At 37.4% G+C, this 19,109-nt stretch overlaps 1 protein-coding gene across 2 annotated transcripts; it reads right to left on the reverse strand.

Annotated features, from left to right (window-relative positions):
• Positions 1-103: 103 nt before the first annotated feature.
• hhat (hedgehog acyltransferase) lies at positions 104-17,995 on the reverse strand. Of its 2 annotated transcripts, none has more exons than XM_042433432.1 (12): positions 17,909-17,995; positions 16,830-16,977; positions 16,674-16,738; positions 16,310-16,423; positions 16,022-16,216; positions 14,485-14,697; positions 13,956-14,133; positions 13,058-13,208; positions 10,551-10,586; positions 7,688-7,889; positions 7,026-7,170; positions 104-2,177 (listed from the first exon to the last, which is right to left on the reverse strand). In XM_042433432.1, the coding sequence occupies exons 2-12, from the start codon at positions 16,948-16,950 to the stop codon at positions 2,092-2,094; spliced, it is 1,506 nt and encodes a 501-aa protein (XP_042289366.1). In that variant the 5' UTR covers positions 16,951-16,977; positions 17,909-17,995; the 3' UTR covers positions 104-2,091. The 2 variants fall into 2 exon arrangements, 1 of the variants encoding a protein (XP_042289366.1); XR_006099939.1 differs by lacking the exon at positions 104-2,177 and adding an exon at positions 7,414-7,550 and having other exon boundaries at positions 7,083-7,170.
• Between the last annotated feature and the right edge of the window lie 1,114 nt (positions 17,996-19,109).

The raw sequence follows: 19,109 nt of genomic DNA on the forward strand, positions 1-19,109 counted from the left end.
GTGTCACCAATGTGATAATCCCGAGAACAGAAATCAACTAATGGAAACTCTAGAAGCTCACAAGCAACAACAGATTACACAGTACTTTTACTGACAAAACAGCTTGTATTAAATGATTGTTTATTCACTCTTGATCAAGTTTTAAAAAATACAGATTAGTTCATGGACTGTAAGATGGTTTACTGATTGAAAAACTTAACATACAAACTTTAAGAAAAGTCAGTTGTTGCAGCAAAACAATGAACAACCGGAGGCAATTTGAGAGGTTCGTTAATAATGAATCTCTGCGATGGCACTTCTGACTTAAAATTCCAACACTAAGCTTCTCGGAAGCCATACCTTGCAGCCGTTTGCTTTGCTTATTGTTCAGTGTTTTCACAGTAAGAGGAGGATCAGATTGTTTTTGCCACGTCACACTTTCTCAGCTCAAAAGACACAAAAAGGCACAGACGATCTGTCTAAAGCGGCTTCCTGTTACTTCCTGCAGAACGGAGTTTGCCTTTGAAAGCTGATGACAAACTAGTCATCCCCTACTGGATTAAAGATTAAATTATTTACTGTGATCTGAAATGTGAAGAGAAGATGCAAATGCTTTAAAGATGGGTAAAATATCACCAAGGAGTACTGATATTTAACCTCTTATGTAAAACTAGCATTAGTTAAGATTAGATTTGAATCCTTCAACACAGACGTTTGATTTTGTTTTTCTTAAGTTAAAAACTTTTTCTGCTGTTGCATCAAATCATCTCAATTTCAAAGAAAAGCCTTAAAGACTAAGAAAATGTAGATGTCGAGTGAAACCCTGATAACAAGTAGTTTGGGGATTTTCATGTTTTTGGATATGTTGAAAGATTACATGCTTTCCAATAGGTTGAGTAACATCTTCTACCTCTCTTACAAATGCTCATTAAGCTCTTTATAAAGACACCATTGTCATCAAGCTTAAAATTATTTCCTGAAAAGTTGACAACAAGTTGACAATGAGTTCTGAAAGGGTTTTATGAGTTGACTTAAGGGAGGTTGAAGAATTTTCTTAACATATAGGCTGACATATAACCGTCAGCACACCCAAAAACCACCCAGTGCATGGTCCAGTATCCACACTGACTACATACACACAGCTGAAACAGGAAAACTGTGAATGTCTCATTGTATCAGTTATCCATTATAACATGGATGGATGGATGCATCACCAAAAAGTGACTGTTGGTTTTCGCTAAATTTGGTTAGTAGCATCAGGCTGAGGGATTGAAAAGTTGACATTTTGGCGGTATAAGGCTTTGACACAACAACAGCACTATGCATTATACATAAGTGAAAAGTACCCAGCTGGCAGTTCTCTCTGTCCTCTCTGCTCAAAACATTCCACTGGATAAACATCATCTACCATTGTTACAGTGTTGAATTAAAAGCTAGTGTGTCGTCCCTCTAAAGCTTTTCAGTAATGCATCTACTGATATTAATGTCATTCTACTTTACCCAAATTACGTCTGTAAGGAAAATAATGACATTATTAGGTTCCTGCTGGTCTATTCAGTCTGCTGTGCCTATTGTCTACCTCTGAATACACAACTGCTTTTGTGGCGAGCCAAAGGAGGACTATAAATATGAAATTAGCATTTCTCCAGCTTACCGCATCACTGAGCAATACCTTATCAGTCGTATAACCAAGACAGACTCAGGGTCCACATTTTGTTTTACAGTTTCTTAGAATCACAGTGATTCAGTGCAGCTTAATGGGAAGAAACCATGCCTCAATAGTGACTTCTATTAGATAAATTTACAGTATTAAACACTAATTCTTTTACAGTTTCTATGCACTTCAATTGTCTACAAAGTACAGAAAACTCTCTCTTCAAAGGACAAACACTGCTCCTTTATGTTTTAGCTTACAGACAGATTTTTCCTGGTGCTGCAGGTTGGGAAAAGTGTCTGCTAAGCTGCACTTCAGCCAGGTTTGGACGGGTTACGTGGCCATAAGCCAGATTCGCTACAGAAACTGTGGCTGGTGTGGACGAGTCACTGGACCCAGCAGGTTGTTCTGGTTTTCCGGTAGCTGGGATTCTCACTCTGTTGCAAAGTCAAGGTGACTCATGATGGGTGTGAAGTCCACTCAAGTCCAACCTGCGCAAAGCAGTAGAGGAAAGCCAGCATAGGTGGGGCAATGGTAGACCAGCCTGAAATAGAAAGGATGTTTCGTCAGTAACAGAACTGAAAATAAAACACATTAAAAAATCAGATGTATGTAGTGGACTGCAGATTCAGTCCTAAACACATTTCTATCCTGAAGCTGGGCACAGTTTCCTACATAAATACTGATTAAATCAGTTTATACTCAGATAAAAAAAATGGCTGCTACTGCTGCAGTATCAGTTTGTTAAACTCTCTGCTGTTTTACGGTTCTTCTGTTTTTCTATTTATAGCTGCGTCTTAGAGGGACGAACAGGTAAGGACAGCTGTCTGCACCTCCTCCCCTACTGGCTTGCCTCCAGATTATCTGAGTAACCTGCACCTGCACCCACAATGCTTTTCAATAGTCTATTCTTTCCTATTCATGTCAAAATCTAATTCGCATACACACAGGCCGCTTCTTGCACAGCTGTACTGCCAGTTTCCTGTCTGCGGGGGAGAAAGGTAACATGAGCAAAGCCTAGAAAAGACACATTTTACTGAGGTAAATAACACCTTTAAAATATGATGTATTTCTGACATGTAAATGAATCATTGAAAGCCTTTTAGCTCAGGATCCTTCATGGACCATGACGAAACCTTGCTGTCGTGCCAAAATGTCCTGGTGTTTTTGTCTTTACAGGTCTGTAAATTCCATTAACGCCCTCAGTGTGAAATATATTCTCCAACCAATCATCCAACCTTTGCTTTGCTTCAAATGAATAGAGTGACAGGTAGGACTTAAAGGAAGCCACAAGCAAAATCTGAGTACACATTGGCTACAAAAGGGAAATGCGTCAGATGATCTACTCGTAATTTTGGAACATAATCGAGTTGTTTTCAGGCGGCTCTGCTGTTCTAACCAAAACTACTAATTACTGAAGCCTGGAACACAAATGTTGAGTGAAAGAAAATAAAGTATGAATGTATGAATAACCCATTTCCTTCAGTTGCATGTTTCTATGGTTCTAATTAAGCAGTGCTGTAATTAAACCAGTTTCTTTTGCCACTTGATTAACACTTCAGCGCTTCCGAGTTCAAATTGAGGTGGAAAGGCCTCTTGCAGAGAGGCAACTCAAAACTAAATATAAAGTTGATTAGTGATTAGAAGGACTGAGGTTTCTCTGTAAACAGACTGCTTCTTTCTCTATCTGGGTGCATACATAATCATTACATAGATAGAAAAAAATAATGTGCGAGTTTCAGCAGATAATGTAAAAGTGCAAGCTTGTATTTCTTAGGAAAGTGATGATACCAGCAGCCTGTAGTGGAGCTAATACAGTGTAAAGCTACTGCAGTTTTACTGATATTATACTTAAATAGAAGTCAAAGCACACTTTTAAAGCTAGTGGAGTAAAAAAAAGATAATAAAAGTTAAAAGTTCAAGTTTTTTGGTAAGAAACATTGTTGGATGGACAGAGATTAGAGTGAAATCTTCATAGTTAACAAACATACTGATTTTCTCATCTAACTCTCAGCAAGAGAGTAAATAAGCATGTCTCCTAAAATTACAAACTATTCCTTTAAATGGAAATTACAAACACTGCAATAGTGCACCAAGTAAAGCTGGAATACTCTTCTGTGATTGACCATCCATTACAAGTTCTGCAGTTGTCCAGCTGTTTGAATTTTGTGAAGAGGAAACAATATGAGTGAAGTACACACTGATATAAAGTAAAGGACTGATGACAATCACATTTGTAAAACATAATCATTGAAATGAGATTAGGACTGCATACAACGATTATTTTCATTATCGATTAATCTTATTTTCTCGATTAATCGATTAGTTGTTTGGTCCATAAAATGTGAGAAAATAGTGAAAAATGTCACTGTTTGCCAAAGCCCAAGATAACGTCCTCAAATGTCTTGTTTTACCTCGGCCAACAATATTACAATACAATACAATATAATGATATTAACCAATGTTTAGTTTATTATCACAGAAGACTAAAGAAAATAGAAAATATTCACATTTGAGAAGCTGGAATCAGAGAATTTGGAAATTTTGTTCTTAAAAACTGACCCAAAACAATTAATTAATGATTAAAATAGTTGGCGAATAATTTAACAGTTGCCAATCGATTAACTGACTAATTGTTGCAGCTCTAAATGAAATATGAAGGTTTTCATTACAGCTATATAATATTAATGTGATGATGCATAGTTCTGGATTAATAACATGCATTGTGTCTTCTGGGATGTTACATTTTTAAATCACTCAGCATTCAAGTGTAATCTTACATGAGGGAACATCAACACACATGCAGTAATGTGCAGTTCAACAAGACATTTCAGATGTCCTGAGTCAAAATATACGACAGTACGCACTGTAATTAGGAATCTGTTTTTTGGACATTTCACCAGAGGTCAGAGTGCAATTAAGCTGCTGCCTTCACCAGTAAAACACCCAGACAGGCTGATTTAAAAGCATTGATCTCAAGTTAATGAAGCAAACCACAACTCTCTACGTTTAACTTGGCGGTTTATTATGCAGACACATGGAGACATAAGGAATGGCATTAGGCATTTCTAGTGGATCTATTATATTTCAAGCACAAAAACACAAATACTCACTGAAACAAAATGATTAAGTGGTTTGTTCAATGGTCTATTTAATTTTTTTGACGTAAGCATCAGGCAGTGCCATGTTGTCTGTACTTTTAGTACTTTAATGGTCTGAGTGAGTCATAAAACCATAAAAGCAAACTGAGATACTCAGTTCACTTTCTAGTTTTTTCTGTGAATAATTCACAACAGAAATGGTATTTCCAAACACCTTGCTCTTATTTTTAGGTTTCTCTTAACTTATTTACACCAAGTCTAAGTGCTAGAAGAAGCATAATGTTACGCACCATTTGCTGTGAGCCTGCCAGGCTTCCACTTTCTTTTTTTTTTTTTTTTTTTTTACACACAATAAAGCACAATAAGTCACAATAAAGCTTAACCGGTGACTGGAACATGACCTTTGTCAGTCTGCTTAGCCTTGATTTTAAGAGGTCCACAGATTCCATGACATTATCTGAAAAGAATAGGCTCTGTCTGAAGAACCAGTAAAGAAAAGGGTAAAATAAAGGTTATAGAGAACAGAAAGTGTGAGACATTCAACAAGTTTAAAGATTTCTATCTAATACAGAAGGGACTAAACGGACCATCTGAAACAATTCTAAAAAAAATCTCCAAAAGGTTATAATTTAACATAATAATATATAATATAATGTTGGAATATCAAGTCTTAACAAAGTAGTCAAATTAGTTTTATTTGTATAGCCCAATGTCATAAATTTACCACAGTGGGCTTTACAATCTGTACAGCAATACTACATCCTCTATCCTTAGACCCTTGATTGAAATGAGGAAAAACTACCTACACTGACTACACCACATCAACCAAAACCTGATTTTGACAGATCACTTGGTGGAAATGAAAAGAGTTGATTTGCAAAAAAACAGAGAGATGCTAGAGGCTGTCACATGATCACTGGCAGACTCACTTCTCATCTACTTCAGCCATTGTTTTCCTCTGCAGAGGAAGGAAAGACAAGCAAAGCAAAGCAAGAAACTCGTGACAGTGCTACCTTTGGTGTTCAGATTTTACACCTCGCTACTGCACACCATTGCAGCGTCAATGGAGTAACTTAAAGGAATAGTTCATCATTTTGGAAAAATACTCTGATCACAGCAAACTTGTCAAAGTGGTATCAATATGTTTTAACACAGAGAGTGTATTTGAGTTTCCAGATATATAATATTATTCTAATTGAAGCTGCACCAATCAATATTTTAATATTAACCCATGGAGCAAATGACTACATGTAATGTGAACGAGGTCGCTCGAGAATTTTCAGCCAACTGAGAAAACGTATCACCTCTCAGGCCCACAGAGCATTTTAGCATCTTTCAGCTCGTTTTTGTTTTCTATCCTGCAACTTTTCACTCTCACCGCTCTGACGAACCTTGCTTCCAGTTGCAGCAGACGCCTGTTTTCAGACTCTACCCAACCTGCTCAGCACCAAACGGCAGACAGACACAGTTAGCAACTAGCTAGTTAACATAGTGGAAGCTTTAGCAGCTGAAGAGCCAGAAGTTTCCCTAAACTGTTGGTGGAGACCAAAGACAGAGCTACAAGGAGAGTAAATATTGTTACATTCGAATGACCAGAAACACGACTCTAAATGAATGCCAGGTTGCTGTGTCTGCTGGATGAGTAAATAGGCCACTGTTTAGTAACACATAACCCATGTGCCAACTTTATGGGGTAATATGTTGCATTTACAGCCAGTTTCACTGCCCCTATGTGGCAAAAAATTGTGTATTTTATTCAGCAATAATTTAACTGTTATTTTATTAAATAATCTAAATATATGATGACGTGTCAGTATTGAGCTGAGCTCTCTGCACCTAATCTGTGCCCAGCCCAGTGGTGAGTGAAGCTCAGACTGCTTATCATGTGTAGACAGGCTTCAGGAGGTACTGCCATTTTGCTTTAGGTACCAAATGAGCCAAATAAAGACACGGGGAGCAGTACAGGGACTGGCACAACCACAGAGCAGATGTCTCTCTATTTGGGAGACATGCAGATGCATAAAATGCCTCAGTATATCCACAGCCTAAACATCCACTGCAAATACTGCTAAATATAAACCTGTATTGAACAGCAGCATTTTAAATCACTTTATTATATTTACTGGAGGAGAATGAATCCTACAGAAACAATGCAACTCATCTGTCAAATTAAAACACCAAATGACTGATACTCTACATTGGGATCGAATTTGGAAATGCCAGCTAAAACAATCCTGCAAATAAAGGCACTCACAAATCCTATTGTGTGAGTGTTGTGGAAGGCAATTTACCTTGAATGAAGACGCGCTTCCAGAAGATTCTGCCAACATGTATCCCCCCAAGGAATACCAGATTAGAGAGGATGAGCATGGCGGTGGAGAAGGCAGAGAGAAGGGCAATGCAACGCCTTTTCATTGCTGCAGAGAAATTCTGCTCCTGGGAAATCAGTAAATAAATAAGTTAATTGCAGGAGGACCGCAAGAGATTTTCATTGTAAATCTGAGAAAGAAAGAACAACAAAGCACCTGGCACTAATAAACAAGCAGGATTACACAGTAGGCCATCAGACCTTATTACTATTTTTGAGAACATGAATCTCTCTCACGGCTAGAGGCCAAAGAAGCAAAAGTAGCCTGAAAGTGTCCATTGCTAATGTATTGGAAATAGATTTTTACTCACATTACTGTTGGGCGTTACATGCCAATTAGATCTGACAGGATCCAACCAGTTTGTCTCCTATCTGTACTTGCTGTACTGAAGCAGCTCCAGGCATTATCTCTTATTAAATCAGATTATATGACCCCATTTATTTCTAGCTACAGGAAAGATTAGACCATGTCCACACATTTTAATTGAACATCCAATCGATAGAATAACAAGGGAATTATATCTACATACTATTGTAATCTCTTTGAATGTAGAGTTTTTGTAAATGCTTGGATTTCAAACTTACAACAATGGAGTGAATAAAAGATGAGGCAAAGAGAGACTTCAGTCCATTTTCCACCAGAACTCCAACCCAATTCATCAGGGCCCAGTACTGTAAGTAGTCATGGCCACCGTGCCATAGGCAGACGAATCCAAACGCCAGGCCAGTGGACAACATTTTGTATAGAAGACCATGCCGTGAACCTCCCAACGGCACATAGATGTATCTGAAACATGAGTAATGATTATATATATAAAAAAAAACAGCTTTTGAACGCAATCAGAATGAATAAAATGTTACAAAGGAGATCACAACCCGTCCAATAAATAATGTGCTAAAACAAATAGTAAAATAATGATAGCTGTAAATACAGTTTATAGAGACAATTTCAGTATTTTTCTTTACTACTGCAGCCAGTAAATAATGCAGATGTAACACAAAAGGGGGTTAAATATGGCACCACAATGCACCGAGCACCTGTCACAGAAATTATCATGTCCCCTTCATTGATTTTTAATCAACAACGCTCTGACGTCCAGTACGAAAATAGAGGCACTCCAGGGAATATTAATTCTGCCAAGTTGTTAATAGTGCCGTGACTGGGTTAATGATTCCGAAGTGTTTTTTTCTGTGATTCACAAATAAACCCTCAACACACATTTAACCCACTTCCTGCGTCAAATTGGTTTCCTACGTGGGCACTTTCACCACTTCAGCTGGCTCTGTTGTCTTGTTGTGGGAAGATGAGGTCTGATTTAAACATTTCGGTTCACAAATTGTGGATACACATGTACACACGGTAATTTATCAAACAGAAAATATCTACCACATAGCTCGTGCATGTAATTTTGCAAGAGGTTTAAATGAGATTACACTATATGCGGTACAAAAATAGCAATAGTATATCCATGTGAAAGCCCACTTGAGGTGAATAATATCCCACCAATCAGTAAAGAACGTGGTGCACGGCGTGAAGGAAACTGGTCTCAGATACTGTGAGAACCTCGTCTGTCCCAGAGGTACTGAGTGTCTCAACATGCAACATCACTCCAACACACTTGGAAACAAACATCACGATCTGTCTAGTGTTGCTGAGCTGGGAACTAATTATCTCAGCCATCCTGTGGCTAATCAATGTCCCTGAAAGATGAGCCAGCATTTTCTGAGCCTTAAATAGAGTGGCCAGCTTGGCCGTATTAGAGGATGAAAGTAGGTGCAAAAACAGATGGAGCGTTAATGTTAGAGCAAGAGCAAACTGAATACCTAAATATACTGAGAGTCTATCCCTCTATTTAAATTATTTAAATCTAGATGGATTCTAAACAGATGTTAATCAAAATATGATAATTTGGAGATATACATTAATACCTGAATAATCAATGTGTTATGTAACAAATGACCACTGCAGGCAGATGGTGCAAATAACATGCATATCAGCTTTATACGCTGACAGGAGGAATTAACTCTATAGCTATTAGCTATTGTTATTGGTCCCTGAGTGCACTTGCTGTCCCCCACTCAACCCAACCTATGTCCCCACTTATTTATTTACGACTAATATTCTATATGTGTGTATACATATATATATATATATATATATATATATATATAATATAATCCCAGGATTTGGAATCAAACACTCCTTCTCATATGTACTGTAGCTGCAATAACTCAATCAAACAACCAGTAAGAGCTCTTCTGTTTGCCCAATAACTGTTTGTGAGTGAAACAGAGAACCTGAGACACAGCGGCATACAGGCAGGGGAAAGCATAATGGAATGGTGAAGGATGAGCCACTTAGCAGCCCAGGGAGACGGGGTGTCAGTGAGTCATGTAGAGCACATCATTTAACACCTACGCACTCATCTAGCGCTCTTCAGACAATTTCAACAGAATTTCAGAACTGCATTAAAATCTCTTTAAAAGCACTTTCACAAGAAGGAACGTCGGGGCATTGTGTCATGGGTATCGTTTCGCATCTGCAGCAGGATAATTGCAAGTGATGCCATTAAGCAGGAGAAAACAATTTCCAATGGACACAGATTAAAATGGAAACTTGCATTTGCAATTTAAATTCTGGGATCTTGAGTAAATTGATTAGAGACACTTTAACAGTCTGATATGCCATATTTCATTCTAAACTCATCTTTAACACCTGAAAAGCAGATTTAAATGTACACTACCAAACGTGTCAAACAACAGAAAAAAACCCAGTCAACACAAACATTAATTAGCAAACAATAACCGAGACAAGGGAACATTTTCACATAACATCACAGTGCGTTCTCTGACAACCGTGGAACTGCACTGTTGCCTTAACGTAGCAACCCTCGTCTACCAACTGGACCATAAACTCCCAATAGGCCGCATTCAGTCAAGTGTGCATCATTAAAAGCAGACGAACTAATGTGCGTTGTCCAAAGTACAAGTGAGCAAACACATAATGCTCCTTTTACATATGCACATATTAAACAAGGAGGCATTTCTCCAGGGTGCACGAGCTGTAACACAACAGTGGAACTGTTCACCAACAACATGCGACCTCATAATCATGAGAAAGCCTACATGCAAATGCAGCATCCTTGTCTATTATGATGAAACATGCGGGCAGGCAGCTGTAGAATGGCACCTGTTTTAAGGGATTTCAACTGATGAGTTCAATGCCCTGCCGGAAATGAGCTCTTTCAGTGTGCAATAAATAACATAAGATTAAACACATGCTACTCTAAATATAAGGAAATTAAATTATAGATAGCTACATATACAAACAAGTAGACAGGTAAATAGATATTCTGATAGAGAGCTTTTGATTTTGATTAAATTCAACATCTTTAGTAAGCATTAACATGTGAATTAGTCTGTCCACCGCTCATCAAGTGCCTCTTACCTGATGAGCCATCGATACAGGCCCTCGTCAAAATGCCTAAGAGTGAAGAGGACAAAAAAAAAGAAGGATATTTGAGTCACAAATTTACATAATAATATAGCACAGAGTAAGAAACACCTGAGCACCAGGCGTCACATAAACTGAGGCATGTAAAGGAAACATGATGCATGTGTGTTGGTGTGCCTGCTCTTTGTCATTAAGAAGATTAGAAAAAGCGTTTCTGTTTTTTTTGTTGTTGTTGCTGTTTTTTTTTTTTCCTCCCCAGCGCTGCCTATAAACTGCGGCTGTTTCGTCAATGATGTCAGTGGACAGCTTTATGCATTCCATCAATGTTGTCAACATCGGCCAGCTCAGCACATGCAGGATGGGACTGAAGTGCATCAGTGTCAGCACATTGGTCAATCTAGTCTGTAGCCAACACATCTTTACTGCAAAACAAAACACACAACTTTCCATCTTTCAGCTTTATGTGCTCTTAATTAAGGGAGTAGTTTCTCATTATTAATTAGATTTAAAAACAGATACTCTACTCTCACTAGGATATTAAACACTTGCCATTTTTTCACTCCTTGTGTACAAGATTTTTTACTCATAGCATTTATTCTCCAGATACTGTAACAGTTTTTTTATTTTTTATTTTAATTGTATATTGTGAGGTATACATGTGCAGGAAATGCAGGAAATCAGCTAAAAGTCTTTTTCATTTTTGGCATGCATCCTGGAGGATGATGTCGAAGGTAAACAGTACAAACATATGACACTGTGACACAAATTTTCACTGCAGAATGCACCTGGATATTCATCCAAGCAGTGGAAACTTTGTTGAATTTAGTCTTTTTATAAGTCTTGCTGATTAAGGTGCTTTATCTCTGTGTAACAAGCACTGCAATGTCTGTGTTCATTAACTTATGCAATTGTGACCCCTTCAGTATAAACCTGGCATAGTCTTTCCTTTTGCTTTGTACAGTAACAGAAGCTTATCATGAGCTTAATAAAAGTAGCAATCATCATTGACCCTCCGCTCTCTGCTGAGGTGGGTGTGACAGAAATAATTAATGGGACTCAATATGAGGTGTGCATGTGTCTATAAAACACTACTGACTTAAAAAATTCACCGGAAAAGTTATGTAAAATTCTCTTTTATGCCAATATATTGGAGTGTGTTATACATACAAACTGGCACACATCTCTAATTGGCACTCTTTTTGGTGATTTTAACATGTATGGTTATGTTGTGGTTCATCATTAACTGTTCTCTTAGCAATACTGCTACAATCTGTTTTTACTGAAAGTCCCCTTCCACTCAAAAATGTCTTTTTCACATCCATCTGCTTGAAAATGGAAAGTTTCTTTTTTTGTGCTCATTGAAAATCCGATTTTAAGGGGCGGGCCTAAGAGCATGATTTGTTACATCATCATCAAGTTTAGAAGCCAATCCTGGTCCAGTATTCATCTTACATAAGTGTTAGGTGGAAACTTGAAGCCTCCAGTGTACATACACTAAAAATGGACTTTACAGTGAAGTAGGAGACATCTTATGTCCAGCAGTTAAACCTCTGAGATAAAATATTTACATATTTATAGATTCTGGAATTTTTAATGAGGGAGAAGGAGTACAGATGTCATTTATTATAACGTGGTAATTAGAACTTTTTTGTGGAAAAACCATATAATAATAGTAATATAATAATAATAATAATAATAATAATAATAATAATAATAATAATGATTGTTATTTATAGAGCACTTTCAAAAGTCCACGTTACCGTGTGCTTTACAAAGGCAGCAAAATAAAACCTTCATCAGGTTCTAAAAAGAACAGATAAAAACTATCTGGTGTATAAAAAAACAATTCAGTGCAGGAAAAGGCAAGAATAGAAATATATATATTTTTTAAAGGAAATAAAAGACAGTTAAAAGAAAATAAAACTCATGTAAAATCAGGAAAACCTCTCAGATAAAAGTATGTTTTAAGAAGGGACTTAAAAGAGATCACTGACTCAGCCGACCTGATTTCCTCAGGCAGACCTTTCCAGCACCTCACGGCCTTGACTGCAAACGCCCCTTTAGTTTTCTGCCAGGCCATATCAGACACACGTTATTGTATGTTATGTATTTTGTATGTCTTAATACATGTCTGGAAGGGATCTTTAAGAAGAAAAACAGAAAAGATTTGGCCTGCAAATGTAGGCTCTGTCCCAGAGAACAAACCATTTCAGCTTGAGTCTGAAAGACGGATGTAATGTTCCCGGTGTGGAGGTGACCCATTGTTCTGATTGCCAGTAATGACAGATGATGAGACAATTCACTATGCCCAGTCTGAATCTGATTGCCAAAGCACAGTGAACACTTAGAGCACTTGACATTAAATGTACCTTTCCTTCAAGCACACTTTACTGCAGCCAATGAAGTGTTAAAGAATGCTGCATCACAAACAAAATACTGTAGGTTACTGTACTGTCAGGTCAGCGGTGTTGACTGGAGTTTGTTCCTCCGTATGATCTTACCTCCACATCCCTGTGAAACTATACATGATGCTGACACAACGAGGAAGGTTTGGGGGAACTAGCTTATCCAGAGTGGCCAGCATGGACGGCAAGCCAAAGAGAACAAGATACTTCACATAGAAGAACTGGACGAGGGCCAGGGCCAGACCACCTGTGACAGAGGAAGAGGAGGCGTTCAAACTAAAATTTCTTTGCTTCTGAGTTTTTTTATAGTTCTGTACTTTCCAAATACCATTCTCCTATATTTTTACTTTGCAATGTCATTCACGGCTGACATTAAAAGAGACAGAAAGTCTTAAAGATGCTAAGAAACCATAACAGTCAAAAAAAATTGCATTACAGTGAAGGATCATGATTCAGTTTGTCTATAAACCTTTCCATGCATGCTTATGGCCACTAGGGGGCCACTAGGATATAACTATAAAATCCAAGAGGTGCCTCTAATCATATAAAATGATCTGGATGAAGCTGCACATGAAGAGTATCCGTAACCATCTATGTAAATTACATAAACCTCCCAAAATGTCCGAGCTGTGTCTTGCAAAGACACAGAGAGGCTGTACACAAAGAGATTACATAACCTGGCTAATTACAGCTCCAATTTGTGACTTACTGACTTCACAGCCTCCATTTCTGTCATTTAATGGAAATATTAAAATACAAAAATAATCACAGCACAGATCATAACAACTGGATTATGAATCGAGGCCACTAAGTAACTCAGTAATCAGCATATCTGATGAATATCAGAACTAGTGAAATCCAGTGGGGGTAATGTGTTTTTAAATTCTGCATCTCATAAACATGTTAAATGTGTGTCTGAAGTGGCAGGGAAACATTAAAGCAGAACATACTTATTACTGTACATGGAAGCCTAGAAGTACATATAAATACTTACCCAAGGCCCAAGGAGGAAGAATTTCTAAGTAGGTCTCATTAGACTGGATGGAGTGCATGTACATGACATGGATCATGTATTCTGCAATGCACCACCACAGTATGATCCGTCCTGATCTGAGCACAAAGTAACTGAAAGCAGATTTGTCCCTGTCACTCTCCTCAGCAGGCCTCCACATCTGCAAGTGTAGATAGTGAGCATGTTATTAAGGGTTGCTAGTTAAATCTTCACAACCAAAAAAAAAACTACAACCATGATTTAACTAAAAAAATCATAACACATACTGTATGAACGTTCCCATGTACTCCAAGGACGGGTATTAAAAAAGGAGGCATAAATATTACAGAAATGATTTACAAACAAACATCAGACCAAAAACAAAGGTGTCTATTTCTCTACAAATCTGAAAAATTCGAGTTACAGTCCGAGCAAGATTTCTCATTAATATCCTACCAGGAGCACCGAACAGTCTCAGCCTCCTCCAGACAAAATTTCACTTCAGGAGTTGCCTTCACTGGCTCTCTCTTACCTGCTCAATGTAGTCTTTGTATGTGATAATGGGTCCATTGTAGAAAAAGGGATGATAGAAAGTGTATGAAAGCAGCCAACAGAGCTGCACAATGCCACCACGGTCTACAGGGCACCAGCAATGCTCCAGGCTGAAGCTGATGAAGCGCAGACCACAGACAGCAATACTGAAGAGTAGCAGATAGTACTCCTCCTCGGTCTTGTACCAGCCTCTCTGTGTAATTCAGTAGGAAGGCCAATTATTTTCCTGGGAAAACTTTATATTAATAGATATGTTATTTATAATCACTTATTTAAAATATGACAATCATAACAGCAGAATCACGGCATATATAAACAACTTATGTTAATACTCTTCCCACAACTCTCATAAACATTGGCTTAAGAAAGCTTTTAATGAGGTTCACTTAACAAACACTACTGCTCTCCAAGTCCAGTTTGAACACTGGACTCAATTGTAAGACTGCATGTGTGTGGGGAAGAGCACAAGAGAGAAAGAGGCATACATAGGCCTGGCTCTTGTATTTCACTTACAGTAGTTTCAAATTTCTAAGCATTAAAGCTGGATATACTGTACGGTTGCTCGGCTGTAACCAAGCTTGAGACTTCAAGCACTGTGCACTGTGTGGTACTACAGACAAGACTGCTTTTTAAAATTTCTCTTTCTTGTGGTTATTATTTTATCTTTTCAACAATAAATGTTTAACTTTAGAAATATGAAGGCTGTCATTTATAGCTATTCTCAAATAAACTTCATAAGGTACAGAAAAATGCATGCTTGATACGTAGTGTATGCTTTCAGTAAATTCATTCAACTTTTATCCTGCAGAACGGACACAAAACACTGGAGCTGAGTAGCTGGATGTCCCCTTAGGATCTTGCGCCCTCTTGTGTTCTTTTAAAAGGTCACGAAAACCTATTTTCTCAGTCATTTTCCTAATAATGAGCAATGGAGTCCAAGATAAATGCACCATTTTCTGCCAAAGTTCAAACTGTTTTGGTTATTTCACTTGATTTATATCTGTAAAATTTGATTAAAACACACCCACTCAGTAGCGGATTAGCTTTTTTAAGTGTTTTTAAGTTTCACACCTGTAATAAATAATACTTATGGGTTGGTTTCTTTATCGTTACTTTTTCAGCCATGAATATTTAATATTATACAGAGAAATACTTAAGATTTTTCAGGTTTGAGGGGCTTTAAAAAATGTTTTGTGATGATCAAATGGAAAGTGAAACAGTTTTGATGTAACATTACTTGAAAACTGAATTGACTTACACTACCATAGCACTGAAGAAATAGTTAATTCATACAATCTTAGAATAAACACAGACTCATAGCAAGTGGAGATGCTGGTCCTCATCATTCACCAAAAATCTCCATAGAGTTTTGTGACTCTGTAGCTTTTTAACCATCAAATTAAAAGCATAATATAAACAAAATCTTCAAATGTGTATTTTACCTTACTTCCAAACATACTGCCTGTTTTATCCCTTTAATGGAAGATAAAGACACCCCTCCAGGTGACACAACCCACCTGGATCTCTTGAAGTGGTTGGATGTGCAGGGTGCAGAGTAGCAGCAGGTTACAGACCCAGGACAGAGCGGGCTTTCGCAGTTGGGCCACTGAGAAGGACAAGCCCAGATGTAGCAGCAGCACACCCACACCTTTAATCCCCAACACACTGCTGGCTGCTAAGACGCCATATATCGTGAGGGCTGGTATCCTAAACTGTTGGAACAATATCAGAAATGTGTTGGATTAAAACACCTCTCACTTAATAGAAATTTTACACTTAACAGTACAGTAGCTACTGTTTTCTACCTCGGGGTAAAAGATGCTGCTTAATCTGGATATAGCACCATGTCCAATCAGAGTCCACAGCAATGACTTCTTAGCCCATTCTGTCCAGAAACTCCACTCAAAGTCTGAGAGATCCTGACAAAAAACCCCAAAAAACTTTATCATCACCTGAAGTCTGTTGAAAAGAGGCTTGAATGTTCACTCAAAATGTTTTTATGTGTATCAACCAAATGGATTAAGTATTTTAAAAACTTACATTGATAAAAAGCTTTTTTAGTTTCTGTGACACAAATTTTTAACTTGGATTACTTGTGTTTTCATCAAGGTGCATCATAAAGTAGTTTTATAGTGGGGTTTTAATCAGCAATTTCAACATTGAACTTACCCTTTTAAATCCCTGAAGAAGGCCTTTTTCCAACAGAAATCCTCTCTCTATCCCTGCTTCATGCTCTGAGGAACAAAACCATAAATGTCAGCCTGATTTTTCTGTAGCGTTTCTTATTAACTCATTGAACCAGTGATATTTATCCATCAACTTTACCTTTGGAGAATCTGTGAAGTTCATAAAAAGAGTACAGATGAGAGCCAAAGGACAGCACCCAATACACAAGGATCTCTGTCCATGGCAGGGGTGCCAACTGGGCCTTTAATTTAGATGTCATCAGGCAAATTACTGTGCTATAGTGCACCTAAAACACAATGAGAGAGATATGCACTCACACGAGCAGGAGCAGCAATCAGTACTAACTTTGAGTTGCTTAAAATTGGATTAAAAAACATACAATGTCTCAAATGGGAGTGTAATATTTTTAGCTCTACTTTTAAATATCAATAGGCTGGTTTTACTATATATTTTTATGAAACTAAAATGAAACTGTCAGATAATATCGACTTATCAACATAAGAACAGGGACCGAAGAATGGTATCAGAGTAGCATTATCATTAGACTTACAAAGAAGTCTGTTATATGCTCATACCGCAAAATCATAGATAACACTAAATATATTGGCAGTATAATCTTTTTATTGTAAGAACCATAAACTCTGGGAACACCCCTTAACATCAAACACTAGCGTTAATGCAGCGTTATATGGTATTTTCATAGGATTTATTAACGGGTAAAGTAATAATCTGAAGATGTTTCTCAAACATTCCCGAACTCAGAACTCACTTTAGACTTTATAAACTGTTAAATGGTACGGCTGCTGTTGACAGAAGTAGCAAATGGTAAAAGGAAACTGGCCAAATTTGGCTGACGTTGATAGCGTGTCTATCGTAAAGCCTAAAGTAAACATTCGTGTTTGCACTTCAAACGGCAAACAGCAATCACTGCCGTTGCTAGGCAACACTGCGCCCAGAGGTTGCTAACGTAGACCGACCACCGGTTCAAATAAAGTAGCTCCGACTCCGGCGGTCGAGCCAGCTTAGTTACTGGGCATCGTCTCTGCATTATTTAGATTATGGAGAGACAATTAAAACAAGTCGGCAAGTGTGTGTACAAGTTTTTCGCGCTTACTGGGCCATTTTATTTCCATATTATTAGGTTACCTGAAAACTTCGTAGGCTAACGTTATCCTATTCGAATGGCGGTTAGCTAACGTTAGCTTAGCTAGCCTTACCTAATAGTACTGGGCTGTTGTCCATTGCGTTGGTGTAAATTGTAGTCGGCACTATCCAACAGACCGAAAGGGAAGCAAAGTTAGTGCATGATACACAGCATGGTATACACCGGGTCCAACCTCAAAGGTACAGTAATCTTCTTCTCTTCCATTGTGTCATTCATGACTGGCAAACAACTATTTACAGCATGACCGCCCCCATCTGTTTGGGAGGGACTCGTCATTTTCTGCCAGGGAAACTTCATTTTTAGCCAGGTGGAAAGTACACCTGAAGTACCTCCATTTTATTCTGCTTTATACCTCTACTTCATTATATTACTAGATTTATTCGACAGCTATAGTTACTTTGAATGTCAAGATTCTACAAACAAAACATATGACCAGCTTTTAAAATGTAAAATGTGATGCATTGAATGACGGAATTACCAACATTAAATAAACTTAGAATTAAAATTTTAACATGTGGAAATCAAAAAATAAGCTCCCCCTCAACCAGCTGCTTAAAGTGTCATGCATCAGCAGTAACAACAACATATAACACTATTGACATTCAGTCTGAGTTCTTTGTTTTTGATACTTTAAGCACACTTTATTATAATAATAATAATAATAATTATTATTATTATTATTATTATTATTATTATTATTATTATTATTATTATTATTATTATTAATAATAATAATAATAATAATAATAATACTTTTGTACCTCTACTTATAAAAAATGAATGCAGGACATACTTGACATGGAGTATTTTTATATTGTGGTAGTGTTATTGTTTACTGTTAAAGTAAAAGATCTTACTTACTTCTTCCACCACTGGTTTTAGCTTACATCTTCCATATGAACCGACTAATTACTGGAAACCAATAATAATAGTAAGATAAAATAAATTATAATAACCATGAAAATCGTTACCCTGATATGAAAAATGAAAATCTGATTAAAAAAAATAATCTTTTGATTGACTCCTAAAATGGAATTTTCTTTTCATTTTGAGCTGATAGATGTGCACTATCTTGCTAGATTATTATGAGCAAGACACTGCATATAAATCACATTCTTTGATTTTAACTTTGAAGCTATTTTGCTTACTCAGTCTACAGTTTCTTTCAGACACAAAATTTGCTGCTCTGCAGATCTCTTTTCATGGGCTGAAAAGATTGATGAAGCATGCATTATACATACAAATATATCTGA

Source organism: Thunnus maccoyii, chromosome 14, assembly GCF_910596095.1.
Source record: "Thunnus maccoyii chromosome 14, fThuMac1.1, whole genome shotgun sequence".
Lineage (NCBI taxonomy): Eukaryota > Metazoa > Chordata > Actinopteri > Scombriformes > Scombridae > Thunnus > Thunnus maccoyii.

Bases quoted from the DNA above. Each gene is read 5' to 3' on its own strand.
- hhat (XM_042433432.1), bottom strand. From the start codon at position 16,950: ATGACATCTAAATTAAAGGCCCAGTTGGCACCCCTGCCATGGACAGAG. The intron at 16,739-16,829 runs GTAAAGTTGATG...TTTGTTCCTCAG, and splicing joins ACTTCACAGATTCTCCAAAG to AGCATGAAGCAGGGATAGAG. The intron at 14,698-16,021 runs GTGGGTTGTGTC...TGAATTACACAG, and splicing joins AACCACTTCAAGAGATCCAG to AGAGGCTGGTACAAGACCGA.